Consider the following 22044-nt stretch of genomic DNA (forward strand, 5'->3'; position numbering starts at 1 on the left):
TTTCGAAACAGGTGTTGACAATTGTGAGTTTTGACTGATGGATGAAACAGGTTGAAGCTCCACATGCAATAAAGAACATCTATTTTTATCTACTTTACTTACTTTAATGTCTATTTTCCTGGTCATAAGACTTCCTGAAAGCATTATAAATTATACAAAGTAAAACGTAACAATGGATAGTACTATGGTTGCCTGTAAGGTGACGTAATACAACAAGGAAGAAGAAGAAAGAAGAGTCATCTGCGACGTAAATATTGTTGTTTTCTCCGTTGGGGCTATTCTCATCAGCCATGGCTGATTCGGACATTTTAACGACCCTGAAGATTTTAATCATTGGTGAGAGTGGTGTTGGCAAGTCAAGGTAAGTGTTACAACTCTAAGCAGTCCATTGTCTTCCTGGGTTTCAGAAACTTCTTGCAAATTCTTTGAAGATTAGATGTGGCCACAGGTCGAATGGGGCCAACTCGCCCCCTTAGCTTAGTAGACCAACCGTTGCCTCGAATCAGGTTAATTCACATCCACAGTTTACACACTTTACCATCGAACCAGGTCATTTTACCTCATAGTATAATCACCCTAGCCTTGAATCAGGTTAATTCACATCCACAGTTTACTCACTTTACCATCGAACCAGGTCATTTTACCTCATAGTATAATCACCCTAGCCTTGAATCAGGTTAATTCACATCCACAGTTTACTCACTTTACCATCGAACCAGGTCATTTTACCTCATAGTATAATCACCCTAGCCTCGAATCAGGTTAACTTATCCCATGGTTCACTCACTGTACCCCCAAATTAGGTTATTTCAGTAAAGTTTTAAAAGTCTACAGGGTATCATTTTGAACAGAAAATATATGTTTTCCTGTAGAAATAACGTGATTTAACCGAATTCGACCTTCATTTCAACCGCAAATAAACTGAACAACCAGTTCGACTAACTTCAAGTAGCCTAATTGGTTGTTGCTGTAACGGTAGAAATGAAGGTGAAAACCGGGTAAATCACGTTATTTTCTACAGGAAAACATATATTTTCTGTTAAAATGCTCAAATATAATGGCTCTTGTTCAAATTCTGTCCTCACTTCACTCATCAAGAACATATGTACTGCGCACGCTAACATTAGCAATGTTACGATAACGTTAGCAATGTTACGCTGACATTGCTAACGTTAGCAATGCTACGCTAATATTAGCATGTGTATTTTAAAGCATTTTCCCATATACCCTTTACACAATATATAAAAGGGTACAGAACCTAACAAACCCACCTAACCTAGTAGTTCCCAGGTCACAACCCCTAGCTGGGGGCCAAGCCCTCGGAACCCCTTCCCAGGTCACAACCCCTAGCTGGGGGCCAAGCCCTCGGAACCCCTTCCCAGGTCACAACCCCTAGCTGGGGGCCAAGCCCTCGGAACCCCTTCCCAGGTCACAACCCCTAGCTGGGGGCCAAGCCCTCGGAACCCCTTCCCAGGTCACAACCCCTAGCTGGGGGCCAAGCCCTCGGAACCCCTTCCCAGGTCACAACCCCTAGCCGGGGGCAAGCCCCCGGACCCCCTTTCCAGGTCACAAACTTGTACTGGCAAGCGGTAATGTTGAGCTGCGCACGCTAAAAATATTTAAATTAAAGAAATTAATGACTTACTTTTATGACCCGGACTTGAAACTTGTGGGTCACGGGGGTGTTGAGACTGTGACATCTTAACTTCTATGAACGGCACTTGGGACACTGTAAACGTTGGGGTATTACATTTTGTGATTTTAGGAAATTATCAACATTGGTTGACTTATCAAAAAATTCCCCATGAAATTTAGTAAATGCTTTTAAGTATTTCTATAACTTCCATCGCAAAATATGAAAAAAAACCTCACTTGAAATAACAAAGACCTGACTAGGACAAAGGTTTCCACAGAAAGGGATTTGTTGGAAGGGGTATGAAGAGATAAGGGAAGGGGGTAGGGAAATATTAACCCCCCTGTGCAAACTTTCCATATGAATGGGTTCGTGATTGGTTAACGGAAAAACAACAGAGTCTAGAGAGTAAACATGAATGAACTAGAATGGGAAACTTGTCCAGAGCAAGTATTTATGTGAAATCGGGGCCAGACAAGGTAATAACAAATTTTATAAAAGAAATAGAGCAAGATAAAATGTATTGTATGATAAATAATATTTAATGGGAATACAAAATGAGGTGATTTTATAAGGTATCGGATAATAAAACGAGTAATTCTGGGGTCAAACGTAATATGTATCTGAGGGTTTTACATAAATGGAGTGGTATAGTTGTACTGGATCAAGTCATATACTTGAATAAGGTTTGTATTGTTAGGAAAAATACAAATTATCCACAATTTTGTCATTTCATAAATTCACTCTCCACCTGCTGTAACTTCCCCATCTGATTCATGGTTCTAACATTCCAATTACCTATTTTCAATTTTTCTTTAGTATTTATAAACCAGGAGATTATTAACAGCCCGCTAAACCCTGGACTGGGGCACCTTCTGTCATTTCTTTCCATGACTGACTAAATCCATAAAGGATTCATTGGCTAGATACATCAAATGATAGCCAGTTCCTTGTGATGCGCAGTGCGTATCTAACTGAGGAGAGTTACCCATGCCGGTCCATACTAATTCTAGTAAGATCAACTGCCAGGCATCAGGAGTAAAAGCCAAAGGGACAGTTTGTCCATCGCCTTAAACCCAATCCGTCACCCTGCTGCCAGTGACTTCGAGATTTAGGGAGGCATTTCCTCCACACCCAAAGCTCTCATTACTCCACCAAGTTGCTCATCCGCTTATACGAGTACAACTGTTGGCAAACACGGATTGCTAAGATATACCGCCATGCATTGGACGGTTTTAGCGAGGTGTAGGGTTCCAGCAATTATGTGCAAACACACAAAGGGGGAACCCCGGGTCATAGCGAAACGCAAGATTGGCTAGGACTTCCATCCTCCAAAAGGATAAGTTATCCTCTATAGCATTGATTTATATTTAGTGATGGAACAAATGAGAAATTTGGAAGAAATTTGTAATATTCCTAACGATGCAAACCTGTAGCCATTTATACAGATTATCCTGTCAGCATCAGTCCCCCTTTAAGTTCCACTCCAAGCAAAGTGGGTTCTCAACCCAGGTGTGCAAGTGAGAGGGGTAGCTACTATCCCCTATCCTCCCGCTAACTAGTGGACGGGTGGTTAGCCCTCTTTAGAAATCTAACTGCTTGTCTTTTAGCTTCGCCGAAAGCGATACAGTGAACCCTCGCTACTTCGCGGTTCGACCATCGCGGATTCACCACTTCGCGGATTTTTTCCATAACCCATATATATATACAGTAATATATATATATATATATATATATGCATGTATTTATGTATATATGTAGGTATGTATATGTGTATACATATAAATATATATATATATATATATACACACACACACACATACATATATATATATATATATATACATATATATATTATATATATATATATATCTAAAGTAGGAAGATGTGATGTAGTTCTAAGGGAAAAGTATGGGAAATATGTCTGGGTAATAAGCAAAGCTCTACCTCCAGTTTGTCTCTTCATTATGATCAGAGATAAATGTAAACAAAACATTGGTTGCCATTTTTTATCGTGCTTTTTAGCGTGTTTAGGAAATGCATGATATAAAATCACCTTTAATATTTGTGCCTGTTTTAGTTTAGGGTACTGTAGTACATGCATTAAGTGTTCTGTACATTAAAGGGTAGTTGTTAACAGTACTACGTACAAGGGAAGGTTTTAAAAGTCTGAATATACATGTTGAATAAATAGGTAAATATGGTGTCACTACTTCGGCGATTTTCACCTATCGCGGCCGCGACTGGAACCTATCTACCGCGATAAACGAGGGTTCACTGTATACCTTATAAATAGCTACAGGTTTGTATATTAGGAAAATACAATTTTAAATATTTAACTTAGCCGGTGAATATATAATAGCTGACGTCTCCGGCGGCTCGACAGAAAAACACAAAAACTCGCGAGCGATTGCTATGAAGGTTGCGGGTGTGCCCACCAGCGCCAACTATCGGCCAGATACCGCATATACATGTAAACAGCTCCAGTTCTTCTCTGTCGGTCTGATCGACAAGTTGATTCCATTACTCGCTGTTAACCTGGAGTTTTTCAACAGTCTTGGTGAAGTACTTCTTTTTGGTTTGAGCTTTCGCAGTGCAGGTGTTTTATCTTCAACTTAAACTCTTGAACTCTTTTTTGGATAGATTTAATTGTTGATGACTTTGGATTGTTTTTTGGACTTTCTTTGACTTTTCAAAATGGCTGACCCTTCTCCAATTCCTAGATTTCGTAAATGTAATGCTAGGGATTGTAATAAGCGTCTTCCAAAGGCCTCTCTCGACCCACATACTGTGTGTTCTAATTGTCGGGGTAAAACCTGTCAATTAGGAGATCGGTGTGATGAGTGCGTGGGCCTTTCGGAATTCGATTGGCTTGAGTTTGACAAGTATTCTCGTAAGCTAGATGGGTTGTACTGCAAGACATGCAGAGTAAGCTTGCCTCTCTTATGGAGGACTATTCTGCTGAACAGGTTCACGATGATCCTCGCCGCTTAGCTGATCGAGATCCTGGCCGTCAGCCGCCCAAACGAGCCTTTGCTCGTCCTGTTGACGTTGACGTTACAAAGTCACGTCAGTCACGTTTTGTAGAGCCTCACTCGATGCAGTCCCGTGTTGACTTTCAGCCGCTTGTGGACGTTCAGCCGCTGCCGCATGCTCCTGTTGACGTTCAGGACGTTCGCCAACCAGCGAAGTTGACTTGTTTTGACGTTGAGCGTCAAGCACCGCAGTCAAGAGTTGTTTTGACTGCTCAGTCTAGGCAGTCAAGGCAGTCTCGAGTTGACGTCGAGCGTCCTCCCGCTCCTGTTGTTGTTGCTAGTCAGTCTGTTAAGCAGTTACATGACGTAGCGTCCTGGACTGCTACTGATGCTCCGGTGCGTGTGGACTCTGCTTGTCAAGCATTGCCACCAAGGCAGGTCTCTCCCTTGCTTGAGACTCATCAGTTGTCGGACGAAGCTCCTTCAGATGAGGACGTTGCTGATCCTCATCCTGATGATAATCCTTCAGATGTAGATGAACCTAAGGCGGTTCCTCCTTCGATGGATTTTAAGAAGATCATGATGATTTTCAAGGATCTTTTTCCAGATCACTTTGTTGCTGTTGCTCCTCGTTCGCCTCCGTCTGAGTTTGCTCTAGGCTTAGCTGCTACCAAGCCAGCCTTTACTAAGCTAGTGCTTTCTCGCTCTTCTAAGAGGGCTTTACGTCTTCTAGGCGACTGGTTGGATACCAGGAGGAGTTTGGGGAAGACGGCCTTTGCCTTCCCTCCTTCTAAGCTTGCTTCTAGATCGAGCTTCTGGTATGACACGGGAGAAGTTCTCGGCTTGGGAGTCCCTGCCTCTGCCCAGGGTGACTTCTCAAGCCTCGTAGACTCTCCCCGTCGCCTGGCCATGAGACGCTCGAAGATTTGTTGGTCCTCCTCGGACCTTGACCATCTGCTTAAAGGCGTATTCAGGGCCTTTGAAGTGTTTAACTTTCTTGACTGGTCATTAGGAGCATTAAGTAGGAAGGTCTCGTCTGCCGACCAAGATGTTTCCTTACTTATCATGTCCTGTATGGATAAAGCCATCCGTGATGGCTCCAATGAGCTCGCCTCCACCTTTACGTCGGGAGTCTTAAAGAAGAGAGAAACCCTTTGCTCTTTCCTTTCGGCAGGAGTTACTCCCTGTCAGAGATCGGAACTGCTCTTTGCTCCCTTATCAGCGGCCTTGTTTCCACAACAGCTGGTTAAGGATATAGCTGCTTCGCTTGTGCAGAAGGACACCCATGACCTGATGGTGTCCTCTGCTCGCAAAGGGGCTCCTTCTTCATCCTTTGCTGTGAGACCCAGGATCGAGACTCCTGCATCTAGATTTATCCCACCCTTTCGTGGCAGAGCTCCCAGCAGGGGAGGCTCTCATGCCGAGGGAAAGAGAGGTAAGAAGAGATGAGCCAAGTCCTCCCATGGCAGAGTCTGACTGCCCACAGCCTCAGACAGCGGTAGGTGCCAGATTGAAGAGCTTCTGGCAGGCCTGGGAGAAGAGGGGTGCAGAACAAGAGTCTGTTCTGTTGCTCAGAGAGGGGTACAAAATACCGTTTGTACGCAAACCTCCTCTAGTAACAACTCCCATAAACCTCTCTCCCAGGTACCGAGAGGAGTCAAAGAGACAAGCCCTAAATCAAGAAGTGTCTCTGTTGCTAGAGAAGGGAGCGGTGGTGAAAGTCTCGGACCTTCAATCACCGGGGTTTTACAACCGTCTCTTCCTAGTCCCAAAGCATACAGGAGGTTGGAGGCCGGTGCTAGACGTCAGTGCGCTCAACGTTTTTGTTACAAAAACAAAATTCACGATGGAGACCACGAAGTCCGTCTTAGCAGCGGTCAGAGAGGGAGACTGGATGGTCTCTCTCGACCTACGAGATGCGTACTTCCACATTCCTATACACCCGGATTCCCAACCGTTTCTGAGGTTTGTTTACAGGAATGTGGTGTACCAGTTTCGAGCCCTGTGCTTTGGCCTCAGTCCTGCTCCTCTCGTGTTTACGAGGCTTATGAGGAATGTGGCAAAATTCCTCCATCTATCGGGAATCCGAGCCTCCCTGTACTTGGACGACTGGCTTCTCAGAGCATCGTCCAGTCATCGCTGTCTGCAGGATCTACATTGGACGTTGGGTCTGGCCAAGGAGTTGGGACTTTTGGTCAACTTAGAAAAGTCCCAACTGATCCCATCCCAGACTATTCTATATTTGGGGATGGAGATTCGCAGTCCAGTTTTTCGGGCTTTTCCGTCTGCCACCCGAATAGAACAAGCCCTGCTCAAAGTCCAACTAATGCTGAAAAGAGAACGTTGTTCAGTCAGGAGTTGGATGAGTCTCGTAGGGACTCTCTCATCCCTGGAGCAGTTTGTCTCGCTAGGGAGACTACACCTTCGGCCTCTCCAGTTCCATCTAGCCTCTCACTGGAACAAGGGCAAGACTTTAGAGACGGTATCAATCCCAGTCTCCGAACCAGTAAAGGCATGCCTGAAATGGTGGGACAGCAATATCAGTCTGAGAGAGGGACTATCCCTAGCAGTCAAGAACCCAAACCACGTGTTGTTCTCAGACGCATCGGATTTGGGTTGGGGTGCGACCCTGGATGGTCGGGAATGCTCGGGTCTGTGGACCTCAAGTCAGAAGAGCATGCACATCAACGGCAAGGAGCTATTAGCAGTCCACTTGGCCTTGATGAAATTCGAAAGCATTCTTCGAAACAAAGTGGCAGAGGTCAACTCAGACAACACCACAGCTTTGGCGTACATCTCCAAGCAAGGAGGCACACACTCCCACACGCTGTACGAGATCGCAAGGGACCTTCTCATATGGTCAAGAAATCGAGGCATCTCCCTGTTGACGAGATTCATCCAGGGGGACTTGAACGTCTTGGCAGACTGTCTCAGTCGGAGGGGTCAGGTGATACCCACGGAATGGACCCTCCACAAGGACGTGTGCAAGAGTCTTTGGGCGACTTGGGGTCAACCCACCATAGACCTCTTTGCCACCTCGTTGACCAAAAGGTTACCGATCTATTGCTCACCAGTCCCAGATCCAGAGGCGATCCACATAGACGCGTTTCTACTGGATTGGTCTCATCTGGACTTATATGCATTCCCACCATTCAAGATAGTCAACAAGGTACTGCAGAAGTTCGCCTCTCACGAAGGGACAAGGTTGACGTTGGTTGCTCCCCTCTGGCCCGCGAGAGAGTGGTTCACCGAGGTACTTCAATGGCTGGTAGACATTCCAAGAAGTCTTCCTCTAAGGGTAGATCTCTTACGTCAGCCCCACGTAAAGAATGTTCATCAAAGCCTCCCCGCGCTTCGTCTGACTGCCTTCAGACTATCGAGAGACTCTCAAGAGCTCGAGGCTTTTCGAAGGAGGCAGCCAGTGCGATTGCGAGAGCTAGGAGAGCTTCTACCATCAGAGTATACCAGTCGAAGTGGGAAGTCTTTCGAGACTGGTGCAAGTCAGCATCTGTGTCCTCTTCCAGTACCTCTGTAGCCCAAATCGCAGATTTTCTTTTACATCTGAGAAATGTTCGCTCCCTCTCAGCTCCCACGATTAAGGGGTACAGGAGCATGTTGGCTTCGGTCTTTCGACATAGAGGCTTAGATCTTTCCAACAATAAAGATCTCCAAGATCTCCTTAAGTCTTTCGAGACCTCTAAGGAACGTTGTATGGCAACTCCTGGATGGAACTTAGACGTGGTCCTAAAGTTCCTCATGTCAGACAGGTTTGAGCCATTACATTCAGCCTCCCTGAAGGATCTCACCCTCAAGACGCTTTTCCTAGTGTGCTTGGCTTCGGCTAAAAGGGTCAGTGAAATTCATGCCTTCAGTAAGAACATCGGCTTTTCTACAGAAAAAGCCACATGTTCACTTCAACTTGGTTTCCTGGCCAAAAATGAACTGCCTTCTCGTCCTTGGCCTAAGTCTTTTGATATACCTTGCCTGTCAGAGATCGTAGGCAACGAACTTGAAAGAGTGCTGTGTCCAGTTAGAGCTCTTAAGTTCTACTTAGCTCGTACTAAGTCCTTACGAGGTGGATCTGAGGCCTTATGGTGCTCAGTTAAGAAACCATCATTGCCTATGTCAAAGAATGCTTTGTCATATTTTATCAGATTTTTAATACGAGAGGCTCATTCTCACTTGAATGAAAAAGACCGATGCTTGCTTAAGGTTAAGACGCACGAAGTAAGAGCTATAGCAACTTCTGTGGCCTTTAAGCAAAATAGATCTCTGCAAAGTATTATGGATGCGACCTTTTGGAGAAGCAAGTCGGTATTCGCGTCATTTTACTTAAAAGATGTCCAGACTCTTTACGAGGACTGCTACACACTGGGTCCATTCGTTGCAGCGAGTGCAGTAGTGAGTGAGGGTTCTACCACTACATTCCCTTAATTCCAATATCATTTTAATCTGTCTCTTGAAATGTTTTTAATCTTGTTTTTTGGGTTGTACGGAAGGCTAAGAAGCCTTTCGCATCCTGGTTGATTTGGCGGGTGGTCAAATGTCATTTCTTGAGAGCGCCCAGATTAGGGGTTTGATGAGGTCCTGTTGTATGGGTTGCAGCCCTTGATACTTCAGCTCCTGGGAGTCTTTCAGCATCCTAAGAGGATGGCTGGGCTTCGTGAGGAAGACAGAATAACAAGGCAGAGTAATCGTCTAAGTCAACTTCCTTACCAGGTACCTATTTATATTTGGGTTTTGTTATGATATAACTGTCAAAAACTCTAAGCATATACGCTGTAAACTTTATTAATTCTGGTCTCTACCCACCACCATGGGTGTGAATCAGCTATTATATATTCACCGGCTAAGTTAAATATTTAAAAATGATATTTTAATTATAAAATAAATTTTTGAATATACTTACCCGGTGAATATATAAATTAAAGGCCCCCCCTTCCTCCCCGATAGAGACCCAGCGGGATGAGAAGAACTGGAGCTGTTTACATGTATATGCGGTATCTGGCCGATAGTTGGCGCTGGTGGGCACACCCGCAACCTTCATAGCGATCGCTCGCGAGTTTTTGTGTTTTTCTGTCGAGCCGCCGGAGACGTCAGCTATTATATATTCACCGGGTAAGTATATTCAAAAATTTATTTTATAATTAAAATATAATTTTACTTCCAAATTTGTCATTTTAAGAATAGAACTTACCTGGCAGTTAATTTATATATACATAGCTAATAATCTCTACTTTCGGCAGAATTTTTCTAAACGCAGCAACCGCCTTGTGGTGGTTGGGTGGTTACACCCGTTAAAGGGTGGTACGAGGAATCATTCCTGTTTTCTGTTCTTCAGTTCATCTCTGCCGGCCGGATCGACAACACGTTGGTCTGTCATTAAGAGTTTTTCTTCGCTTTCCCTGTATCGCTGTACCAGTCTGCTATTTGGTGAAGTACTCTGATTTGGGGATTTGGCAATCGTGTTTTTGTTATTTCTTTTCTTTTTTGCTGTTATCATTATGAGTGAAAAAAGTCATTACCGTGTCTGTGCGAATGAAGAATGTAAGGTGAAACTACCGAAAATGACGGTAGACCCTCACACCGTGTGTTTGAATTGTAGGGGTTTTGTTTGTGCCCTTAATAATAGGTGCGGGGAATGTAAAGTTTTGGATGAAAAGAATTGATTGATTATGAAGCGCTATGTGCGTAAACTAGAGCTCGATAGAGTTAGGAGAGCTTCTAGGTCTAAGTCTGTTAGTGGAAAGGAAGACGAACTTAGTGTAGATTTATCCTTTGAACCTTTACTTGATTCCTCTTTGGAAGTTGATCCTTCCCTTGAGTTAGTAACTCCTGCCCCTCCTACAGGATCCGTATCTGCGGATGACCCTCGGTACGCTAGTTTGGCTGCCGAGTTGAAGGCCATTAAAGAACAACTTGAGGCCTTTAAGGTAAGAATAGTGAAAGTGCTTGTGTTAGTGCAGTGGAGGTGGCGACTGACCGAACCTGTCATTACCCTAGGCCTAGACCTCTACCAAGCTCCCAGGACCAAGGGAGAAGGTACGTCGACAACCGAAAGGGGGTGAGAGGTATGTACCCTTGGTCAGCCGTCGCCTCAAACAGCCCTGTTGCCGATTCCCAGGCTGTTCTTGACCGTCACGGAAAAGACGTGTCGGATGTGTTAATTTCTTCTCCGAATTCTCCCAGACGTAAATGGAAGTTTGAAGCGTCAAGACCTACAAAGAGGAGATGGAACCGCGACGAACTGTCTCGTTCTTTCTCTCCCGGTTCTAGCAGCTATGAACCTTGTCCGTCGGAGGACGATTTCGACTCCGTGCCTGTGAAAGGGCGAAGCCTAAGCCTGATAGTCAGGATCTTACAGCCGAAGATCCTCCCCCTTCTACGAGTGTTATTCGTCAACCCTCCCCTTCGGGACCGCAAGACCCAGCTGATGTTGCTAAATCCTTTATGTCTGTCACGCAGGAACAACTTTTTACGTTAGTGCAAGCATTTAGCCGCCCTCACGCCCAGTCTGATAGAAGTAAAGACGACTTGTTACCTATTAAGAAGTCTACTTCTAAGAGAGAACGGAGTTCTTCTCTTAAGAAAACTTCTCTCTCTCTGCGCCAGGAAGATGAATGTGCGCTTTCGCAAGGCGATACTTCTTCTCGATACCAGGACGATATGGTTTCTCGTTCTCGATACCAGGACGATACTATCTCTCGTTCTCGATGCCAGAACGATACTGCTTCTCGTTCTCGATGCCAGGACGATACTGCCTCTCGTTCTCGATGCCAGGACGATACCGCCTCCCGTTCACGATACCAGGACGATACCTCCTCTCGTTCACTTCGCCAGGACGATACCGCCTCTCGTTCACGACGCCAGGACGATACCTCCTCTCGTTCACGACGCCAGGACGATACCGCCCCTCGTTCTCGACACCAGGACGATACCGCCTCTCGTTCACGACGCCAGGACGATACCGCCTCTCGTTCACGACGCCAGGACGATACCGCCTCTCGCTCACGGCGCCAGGACGATACTGCCTCTCGTTCTCGGCGCCAGGACGATACCAGCCTGCCTCTTCGGGATGATACTGCCTCTCGTTCCAAGGACTCTTCTAGCGCTGGGCTATAGGATGCAAGCCATCTTTTGCAGGACGATTCCTTTGATTTGCCATTGTCGGATTCTAAGGAGCCTTCTTCTCGTTCGAAGGATGTTGCAGATGTGGATCAGGACCTCGAGGAGGTCTCTGATGACGATGATAAACCTGCCGGCGCTGCTGGAGATTACAAAGTTCTCTCTCGCTCCCTTCTTGAACTTTTTGGAGAGGAATTCCAACCTGCTGCCCCTCAATCTCCTCAGTCCCAATTTAACAGAAAGAAGGCCAAGAAACAGTCGGCCTTCATCAAGATGAAACTGTCGATTTCTGCAAAGAAGGCTCTTGCGAAGATTGATGACTGGATGAAGGAGCGGAGACAAGCAGTTAAGACTTCCTTCTCGTTTCCACCAGCTCGTCTTGCTTCAAAAGCTGGTATGTGGTATGAAACTGGGGAACCTTTGGGTCTGGGAGTGCCTTCCTCCTCCAAGGGTGACTTCTCTGGCTTAGTGGACTCAGCTAGAAGGCATGCTCTCAACTCAGCCAAGGTCATGTGGTCGATGTCGGAGCTGGATCATCTCGTCAAAAGTATTTTTAGAGCCTTTGAGGTTTTTAGTTTTCTAGACTGGTCGCTAGGGACTCTGGCAAGAAAAACTGACCAGATGTAAGGAACTCGGGACCTTACCAGTATTATGTCCTGTATGGACAAGGCCCTCAGAGATGGGGCGAATGAGTTGGCTGCGCTGTTCTCAGCTGGGATCCTGAAGAAGAGAGCCCTGCTTTGCTCTTTTACTTCAAGGTCTGTTACCATTGTGCAGAAGTCTGAGCTTCTTTACGCCCCCCTGTCTTGACATCTTTTTCCCGAGTCCCTGGTTAGAGACATTACGCTTTCGCTGGCCCAAAAAGCCACCCAAGACCTATTATCTCGTTCAGCTCGTAAGCCCTTGGCAACCACTCCTTCTTCTTCGAAACGAGAGGAAAAGAAATTCCAGCAGCCCTTTTGGGGCAGGACTACTTCTTCAAGACCAGATTTTAGAGGAAGAAGGCAAGAGTCAGGACCAAGATCTACCAGGGGTTCGTTCAGACCTCGCTCCAGAAAATGAAGTTCGTCTCCTCCAGACAGTAGGCGCAAGACTGTCAGGTTTTTGGCAGTCTTGGAAGAGGAGAGGGGCGGACACCTGGTCCCTCTCAGTCATCAAGGAAGGATACAAGATCCTCTTTCTGAAGAAACCTCCTCTCGCAGATGCTCCGCTGGCCTTAGTAGCCCGGTACACAGATCCGGGGAAACAGAAGGCCCTAATAGACCTAGTCGACCAAATGCTATGCAAGGGAGCGATAGAACCGGTTTGGGATCTATCCTCCCCAGGCTTTTACAATCGCCTGTTTCTAGTCCCCAAGAACTCGGGCGAATGGAGACCCATCCTGGATGTCAGTTCTCTCAACGTCTTTGTGGAGAAGACAAAGTTCTCCATGGAGACGACTCAGTCGGTGCTGGCATCAGTACGTCCAGGGGACTGGATGGTGTCCCTCGACTTGCAGGACGTGTATTTCCATGTCCCCATCCATCCGACTTCAAGGAAGTACCTGAGATTTGTAATGCAGGGCAAGTGCTTCCAGTTCAGAGCTCTTTGCTCCGGTCTCAGCACGGCTCCTCAAGTCTTCACCAGGATAATGGCGAATGTGTCAGGCTGGCTGCATCAAGAGGGAATAAGGATATCCTTCCATCTGGACGATTGGCTGATTCGTTCACGATCGAGGGAGAAATGTCTGGAGGATTTACGAAAGACTTTTATGATGGCTCAAGATCTAGGCCTGGTCATCAACAGGGAGAAGTCTCAGATCAAGCCGAATCAGACTATTCTCTATATGGGGATAGTTCTGAATTCAGTTTTTTTCGGGCTTCTCCCTCACAAGAAAGACAGACCAAGTGTCTCGAAAAAGTCAGAAGTTTCCTGGACAAGAAGAGGTGCTCAGCGAAGGAGTGGATGAGTTTGCTGGGAACTCTATCCTCCCTCGAACAGTTTGTCTCTCTGGGGAGACTCCATCTAAGGCCTCTACAGCACTTTCTTTCGAAAACGTGGAGCAGAAAGACGCAGGAAGACTCCTTTTCCTTCCCTATTCCAGCAGAAGTCAAGAATCTTCTGAAGTGGTGGCTGGATCCAGCCTTGTTAGGGGAAGGGATTTCCTTACACAAGAAGAACCCAGACCTAGTGTTGTTTTCAGACGCATCAGAGTCAGGTTGGGGGGCAACACTAGGAAGCAAGGAGGTCTCAGGCTATTGGGAAGGAAATCAGCTGGAATGGCACATCAACAACAAGGAGCTGATGGCCATTTTTCTGGGGCTAAAGGCCTTCAAAGACTCGGTGTCTGGGAAGATTGTGGAGGTCAACTCAGACAACACCACAGCTCTTGCTTACATCAGAAAGCAAGGGGGGACTCACTCTCTGTCTCTGTTCGAAACAGCAAGGGAGCTCCTTCTTTGGGCGAAGGAGAACAAGATAGATCTGCTGACGAGGTTTGTACAGGGACAGAGAAATGTGAGGGCGGACATGCTCAGCAGGAAAGGGCAGGTCCTTCCCACAGAATGGACCCTCAACCAACAGGTCTGTCAGAGTCTCTGGAGGCTGTGGGGGAGACCCCTCATCGATCTTTTTGCCTTCAACTTAACCAAGAGGATCCCTAACTATTGCTCCCTGGTTCCGGACAAGGAGGCAATAGCAGTGGACGCCTTTTTGATGGATTGGACGGGGATGGACACATATGCCTTTCCCCCGTTCAAGATCATCAATCTGGTAGTCAGGAAATTCGCTCTCCTCGATTCGGGACGAATGATCCTGGTAGCTCCTTTCTGGCCGATGAGGGAATGGTTCAAGGAGGTGGTGGACTTGTTGATGGACTTTCCAAGAAGCCTTCCTGCAAGTCCAAAGCTGCTCAGACAACCCCACTTCGAGAGGTATCATCAAAACCCCCTCGCTCTCAATCTGACTGCCTTCAGACTATCGAGAAGCTCGTCAGATCGAGAGGATTTTCAGCGCAAGCTGTGAAAGCTATCGCCAGAGCGAGGAGGGTCTCTTCACAGAGGGTCTACCAGTCCAAGTGGGAAACTTTTAGGGCTTGGTGTAGGAAGCACAAGATTTCCTCATCCACTACCTCTGTGAGCCAGATTGCTGATTTCTTGTTGTACCTCAGACAGGACGCTAAGCTGGCTGTGTCCACAATCAAGGGGTAGAAAAGTATGTTCGCTTCAGTCTGTCGGCATAGAGGCTTGGACTTGTCTCACGATAAGGACTTACATGACCTCCTGAAGTCTTTTGAGACAACCAAGCAGGTCCAGTTTTAAAGCCCCCTTCTTGGAACCTTGATGTGGTTCTTAAATTTATGTGCACCAAGAGATTTGAGCCCATCTCACAAGCTCCTCTTAGGGAGGTTACGAAGAAAACCCTCTTCCTTTTGGCCTTAGCAACAGCTAAAAGAGTCAGTGAAGTCCATGCAATTGAAAAGCAAGTAGGCTTCAATCTGAATGGGGCAGTTTGTGCCTTAAGAATAGACTTCCTCGCCAAGAACGAGAACCCTTCAAAGCCCTGGCCAAGGACCTTTGAGGTTCCTAACTTGACTAACCTAGTGGGTCAAGAGCAAGAGAGGCTCCTCTGTCCAGTACGAGCCCTCAAGGCCTACTTGTCTCGCACAAAAAATGTGAGAGGCTCTTCTAGCTCCTTGTGGTGTTCTGTGAAATATCCTCAGAAGCCCCTTTCCAAGAACTCTTTGTCTTTTTTCCTGAGGGAAGTTATAAGAGAAGCGCATCTCTTGTGTGAGGAGGAACACTTCGGACTTTTAAAAGTGCAGGCTCACAAAGTGAGAGCCATTGCGACCTCGCTTGCTTACCGCAAGAACATGTCGGTCAGACAAATTATGGATGCGACATTCTGGAGGAGCAACTCTGTGTTCGCCTCTCATTACCTCAGAGAGGTGAGAGTGGATTATGAGAAATGCTATACCTTGGGCCCATACGTAGCTACGGCTTCTGTATTAGGCAAAGGAGTTACTACCTCCCCTCAACCTTAGTTTTGTATACTTGTGCGTGGGTTGGTGTTTTTAATGGTTGTCTGAGGACTTCGACTTGTGTACAGTCACCTCAGTCTAGTTAGATAATTTTTATCTACTTTGCAAAGGTTAGGTGGTTGGTTTTGGTAAGGTTGCAGTTTTTTATATTGGGCAATAGGTAGTCCTGAAGTCTAGTCAGATTGTTGGTCTCACCCCGTTGACAGACTCGATTGAGTGTTTTCAGCACTGCAGGTCACATCCTGGCTGACACTCCTAAGGGAAAGCGACTCTAGAGGCAGGAACCTTTGAAGTCAGCTACCTTAGCAGGTGAGGAATCAAGGTGTTTTTTATCCTACAACTTTTTTGGTTGTTTCCCCAACGATGTTTACTGTCTATCACCCTCCTCCAAGTGTGTTAATCAGCTATGTATATATAACTGCCAGGTAAGTTCTATTCATAAAAATGGAGTTTTTATGATAAAACAAAGTTTTATGAATACTTATCTGGCAGTTATATATACATTCGAAGGCCCACCCACCTCCCCTCAGGAGACAGGTCGGGCATAGATGAACTGAAGAACAGAAAACGGGAATGATTCCTCGTACCACCCTTTAACGGGTGTAACCACCCAACCACCACAAGGCGGTTGCCGCGTTTAGAAAAATTCTGCTGAAAGTAGAGATTATTAGCTATGTATATATAACTGCCAGGTAAGTATTCATAAAACTTTGTTTTATCATAAAAACTCCATTTTGTTCCATAACTGGAATACAAACCTACGCTATTTAATAGGCGTATTACTTTCGGTGAAGCTGAAAGGACGAGCCAGTAAAATTTCAGCGAGGGTTAACTATCCATTCCGCTAATGGGGGGGGGGGGGGGGTTAGCTTGCTTCCGTTCCCATTCACACCTGTGATTTAGCCCACTTTATTTTTGGCTCGGATGGTAAACGGTCATCACTGCTTTTCATCCTCACCTGCCCTTGACTTGATGGCTGGGTGTGGGGCGCATGTGCAACACTGCATGATCGCAGGCTTCCGTTCAGAGTCAGAAGAATACCTCCACATAAATCTCTTGAGATGAAGGCCGTCTTCCTGGCCCTTCAACAGTTCCATCAGTTCCTGGGGTGCCACTCGCAGGTGATAATGAGCGACAACACCACAGTAGTGGCTTAAATTAACAAACAAGGCGGTACTTTTTCGCAGCCCTTATCCCAACTAGCAGTAGAGATACTGAGATGGGCCGAGATTCACTTGATACCACTATCAGCATGCTTCATTTCAGGCAAAAGGAATGTGCTCACCGACAACCTGAGCAGAGCATCACGGATTGTGAGTACCGAGTGGTCTTTGGATCATCTAGTAGCCAACAAAATCCTGACTTTTTGGGGTTCTCCGACTGTGGATCTCTTCGCAACGGCCCTGAACTTCTGGCTCCCGTTGTACTGCCCCCCAATCCCAGACCGCAATGCTGTCTGGCAAGATGCATTCCAACAATGGTGGGACAACATCAATGTCTACGCATTTCCCCCCGGTCTGTCTTATGAGGATGTGGCGGGATGTAAACAAAAACAAACCCCCACACCCTTGATCACTCTGACAGATAAATTGTCCCACAAACAAACTTTCCCCTTACTTTTACGTCAACTGGACTATTGCACAGAGGGAACAGTAAGACAAAACATAGTCTTAAAACTATATTGCTTACAAATTAAACACAACCAAAATAAAATCACACTTATCACTAATCATAGACTTAACACTAAAACAGACAAAAATAACAACAGACAATATTTTATATTTGGTATAACGGTGCATGTGGGTACACAGAACTCACCAAAAATCAGAAAATAATATCCCTTTACTAAACCCAACACGGGCAGTCCACAGTCACACAGTACCAAAAAAAAAAAAAAAACACTTAGACTAAAATAAAGCCCTTAAGACTAAAACATCAACACTATGCCATAAACCAGCAACAAATAATCACATCTTAACACCAACATAAGTGAAAAGACTTAGATATTAAATATATGTTTGTGTGTGGTCACCGTCGTCCACATACGGGCAACAGTCCTAGCCCACTGACACAACTTCTTGGCAAAGAGTATTAGCCTATGGCCAATTCCACGGTGCAATCGCTTAACTCTTTATATTCTCAGAATACCATATCTCCATATCCAGGCCAAACCAGTGTCGTCATCATCACCATCCGGAAATTATACAGTATTATACTTGTTCATCAACAGTTACAAGAGTTTTCCAAGAGCGGTCTATATCCAAATCATTAAACGCTTAAACGTACGTTATCGTCATCAATGTATCTATAAATATGCGGAAGGCAACCAACAGTCCACGGACAAATAAAAGCTCCAAAAGGGGTCAAAGGAGGAATTACATCCTGCAAATAAGAAAATAAAAACTTATGAACACTCCTAGCTAACTAAACCATCGCACTATAATCAAAGATAAATAATAAACTTTCTATCATTCACGATCGCACCTAACAAAGATAAATGAAAACAGTACTTACGCTAATACAAAAATCACTTCCAAGCCGGCTGGTCGATGATCAAAATAATAATACAGTGATACCTCGGTACTCGACCATAATCCGTTCGAGATCCGTGTTCGACCTCCGATTTGTTCGAGTACCGAATTTTTTTTCCCCATAAGAAATAATGGTATATATTCTATTCCGTTCCCAAGCACTCGAACAGGCCCAAAATATTAATAAAACGTGTACCTAAACAACAATAATTATCTAAATGTGTATGAAATTGGTCAGAAAATCCTATAAAACAATTTTAAACCATTTACTGTACTAAAATAAAACAATTTTAAACCATTTTCTGTACTGTAGTGAACATACCTTTGAGCAGCGGTTCGATGGCATACAGGGATGGATGTGGAGAGGATGGAAGGGGGAGGTTACTGCTTGGAAGGAGAGTCCCCTTCCATGATGTGGCGGGGTAGTTCTCCTTCAGGAGTTGTTTCTCTCTCCAATGAAAGGGTGGGCAGATCTATTTCAGGGGTTTCTTCTCTTCTTTGTCTCTTCTTTGGAGGAGAAACAGGCTTTGATGTAGCAGCTTTCTTTTCTTTTGTGAAAAACTGGTCTATTGTTAATTGTTTCTTCCTCCTCTGCAGTATTCTTCGAAAATGATGAATACCTGTTCTATTACGAATACCTGTTCTATTACGAAACTTTTCAAACCAACCCCTGCTCGCTTTAAATGTAAATGAATCACTTTCACTGGTACTCGGACTTTTCTTCACTAATTCTTCATAGATATGCAACGCTTTTTCACAAATGAACGCTTCACTAACACTTTCCCCGGCCAACTGTTTTTCTTTAATAAATATTAAAAGCAACTTTTCCATCTCCTCAATCACTTGTGGCCTTTGCTTAGTTACCGCCGTAACTCCCGTTGCAACATTCGCCTTCTTAATCATTTCTTTATGCTTTAAAAACGTAGAAATGGTCGACTTCGCCATTCCGTATTCTACCGCTAAATCGGACACTCGTACACCATTCTCATATTTCGCTATAATTTCCTTCTTCAACTCGATCGTTGTTCGCACTGTTTTCCTCTTCTCCTTCCCCTTAACACTCATTACTTTCTTGGGACTCATTATGAAAGCTAAAAAAGCAATTAAAAGCACTGAAAATCACTAAATCACAACGAATGCTGATCGCGCGTTGTCTGAGTGACGCTCTCGAGAGAACTGATGCTTCCCGAACAAGCGAGAGTGGCCGAGATGGCGCGATCATCACAAAGCCCATGCGGTCGTCACGTGTTCGGCTGGTCGAGTACCGAATTTTTGGTCGAGCACCGCAGCAAAAATTTCTCGAAAATTTTGGTCGAACTCCGAATTGTTCGAGTATAGAGTCGTTCGACTACCGAGGTATCACTGTAATTGAGCATTCAGGACACAACCGACTCCTGCTACAGTCAAATAGAAACTGCATTCGTCCAAGACATTCATCACTGCCCTAACCTAGCTAAAAAATGTTAACAAACAACGTCAATTATACCTACAGTCTTTCCCTCTACAAACAATCATTACACTAACCACCCCTCATTCGGTGGCATGCACCGCAGACACACACACAAACACACGCATACTCTCTCTCTCTCTCTCTCTCTCTCTCTCTCTCTTCTCTCTCTCTCTCTCTCTCTCTCTCTCTCTCTCTCTCTCCCTCTCTCTCTCTCTCTCTCTCTCTCTCTCTCTCTCTGAGAAATGTAAACAAACAACCTCAATTATACCAACAGTCTTTCCCACTACAAACAATCATTACACTAACTACCCCTCGTTCGGTGGCGTGCACCGCAGACACACACACACAAACACACGCATACCCGCACACACACTCTCTCTCTCTCTCTCTCTCTCTCTCTCTCTCTCTCTCTCTCTCTCTCTCTCTCTAAGAAATGTAAACAAACAACCTCAATTATACCAACAGTCTTTCCCACTACAAACAATCATTACACTAACTACCCCTCGTTCGGTGGCGTGCACCGCAGACACACACACACAAACACACATACCCGCACACTCTCTCTCTCTCTCTCTCTCTCTCTCTCTCTCTCTCTCTCTCTCTCTCTCTCTCTCTCTCTAAGAAATGTAAACAAACAACCTCAATTCTACCAACAGTCTTTCCCACTACAAACAATCATTACACTAACTACCCCTCGTTCGGTGGCACGAACCGCGGACACACACGCATACTCTCTCTCTCTCTCTCTCTCTCTCTCTCTCTCTCTCTCTCTCTCTCTCTCTCTCTCTCTCTCTCTCTCTCTCTCTCACATGCAATTTGGCAAAATACAAGCAAATAAAATAAAATTAATCCTCCACAAGGAGGGTACTCAACAAGACCAGAACATCATTCAACCTCTCACTGACTCTCATAGCTACGCTATGGCCTCATACGGAATGGTTTCCAGATTTTCTGCAACTCCTGACGGAGTCTCCAAAAGAACTCCCTCCACGAAACGATCTATTCAGGCAACCACATGCCAACATCTTTCACAAAGCTGTAGCTTAGCTACAACTTCATGACTGGAGACTATCCAGCATCTCCTCACTCAGAGAGGATTTTTGCAACTAGTTGCGAGCAGGATGTCTGGAAACTTGCGGAAATCATTAGCAGCAGTTTACCAGGCAAAGTGGAAAGTCCTCTGTGGTTGGTGTCGTGTAAGGGGTATCTCTCCTCCTGATGCCACTATTCCAGCAATAGCAGAGTTCCTAGAGTATTTGCATGAGGAAATGCACCTTTCAGTCTTGACAGTAAAAGGCCTCGCCCTTAGACTGAACGGAATCGACATCTCTTCATTGCTAGAACTTACTTTACTCATACGGAGTTACGAATTTATCTATCCCCAGTCTGAAGTGAGACCTCCCCTGTGGAACGTGGTTCGAGTTCTCAGGTCTGTGAAGAGACCTCCCTATGAATCATTATGCCAGGCAACATATCGCCACCTGACTTGAAAGAGGGTGTTCCTACTAGCTTTGGCTTTGGCCAAACAAGTCAGTGAACTTTATATTCTCTCATATGACATCGCCCATTAAAAGGGGTGGAGAGGTAAAGTTCAGCTTCGTTCCTAAGTTTGTTGCCAAGACTCAGAATCCGGGAGTGGCAGATCCCCCATTTGACTCCTTCCGGATTTTGAGTCTCTGCTCTGTAACAGATGACCCTGATCATCTCTTACCCTGCCCAGTGAGGAGTTTGAGGCTGTACTTCAAGAGAACAGCCGCAGCCCGTCCTCGTGTACCTGCACTCTTCGTCAGCACAGGGAAGAACAAGAGGAGGGTCACCAAGAACACAATCTCTGCGTGGATTCGCCAGGTCATAGACCATGCTCTGAATCCAGATCCTCCTCCTTCACGTCGCTCCAGATCTCACGATGTCAGGGACGTAGGTACGTCCCTGGTCTTCAAGAGAAACTTCTCAGTGATGCCTTTTTTACAGGCTGGGGTGTGGAAACAGCAAAATATGTTCACAGCCCACTACCTGCAAGACGTGACCAACAGGAGGCTGCACAATAGCTGGTATAATAACTCAAACACCTTATTGGAGAAGTAGCCAAAGCTTGAGTGCACTGTTACCTGGTTTTAGTGTGCGTGAATGGAAAGGTTTGAGTGGCTCCTATTCTTTTCTTCATCCTCCCCTCTTGGGGGAAAGCAGCTTCCTGGGTTCTCTGCACAAGCCGACCTCAAACCAGTGCAGGTAAACCATGCTTCCTTGTGTACCTTATACAGTATTAAGGTAATACTGTTGCGTCCCCATACCCTGGCGAAGTGGTATTGGGA

General features: G+C 45.5%; 1 protein-coding gene across 1 annotated transcript in view; it reads left to right on the forward strand.

The window, feature by feature from the left end:
* The first annotated feature begins 202 nt into the window (after positions 1-202).
* Positions 203-22044, forward strand: part of LOC137646993 (ras-related protein Rab-18-like) — a 129814-nt gene continuing 107972 nt past the window's right edge. The window contains exon 1 of the mRNA XM_068380078.1: positions 203-361. Coding sequence (XP_068236179.1) covers positions 291-361 — 71 coding nt within the window. The 5' untranslated portion in view covers positions 203-290. The remainder of the gene's footprint in view (positions 362-22044) is intronic.

The sequence above is a fragment of the Palaemon carinicauda genome, chromosome 9, assembly GCF_036898095.1.
Source record: "Palaemon carinicauda isolate YSFRI2023 chromosome 9, ASM3689809v2, whole genome shotgun sequence".
In the NCBI taxonomy this organism is placed as follows: domain Eukaryota; kingdom Metazoa; phylum Arthropoda; class Malacostraca; order Decapoda; family Palaemonidae; genus Palaemon; species Palaemon carinicauda.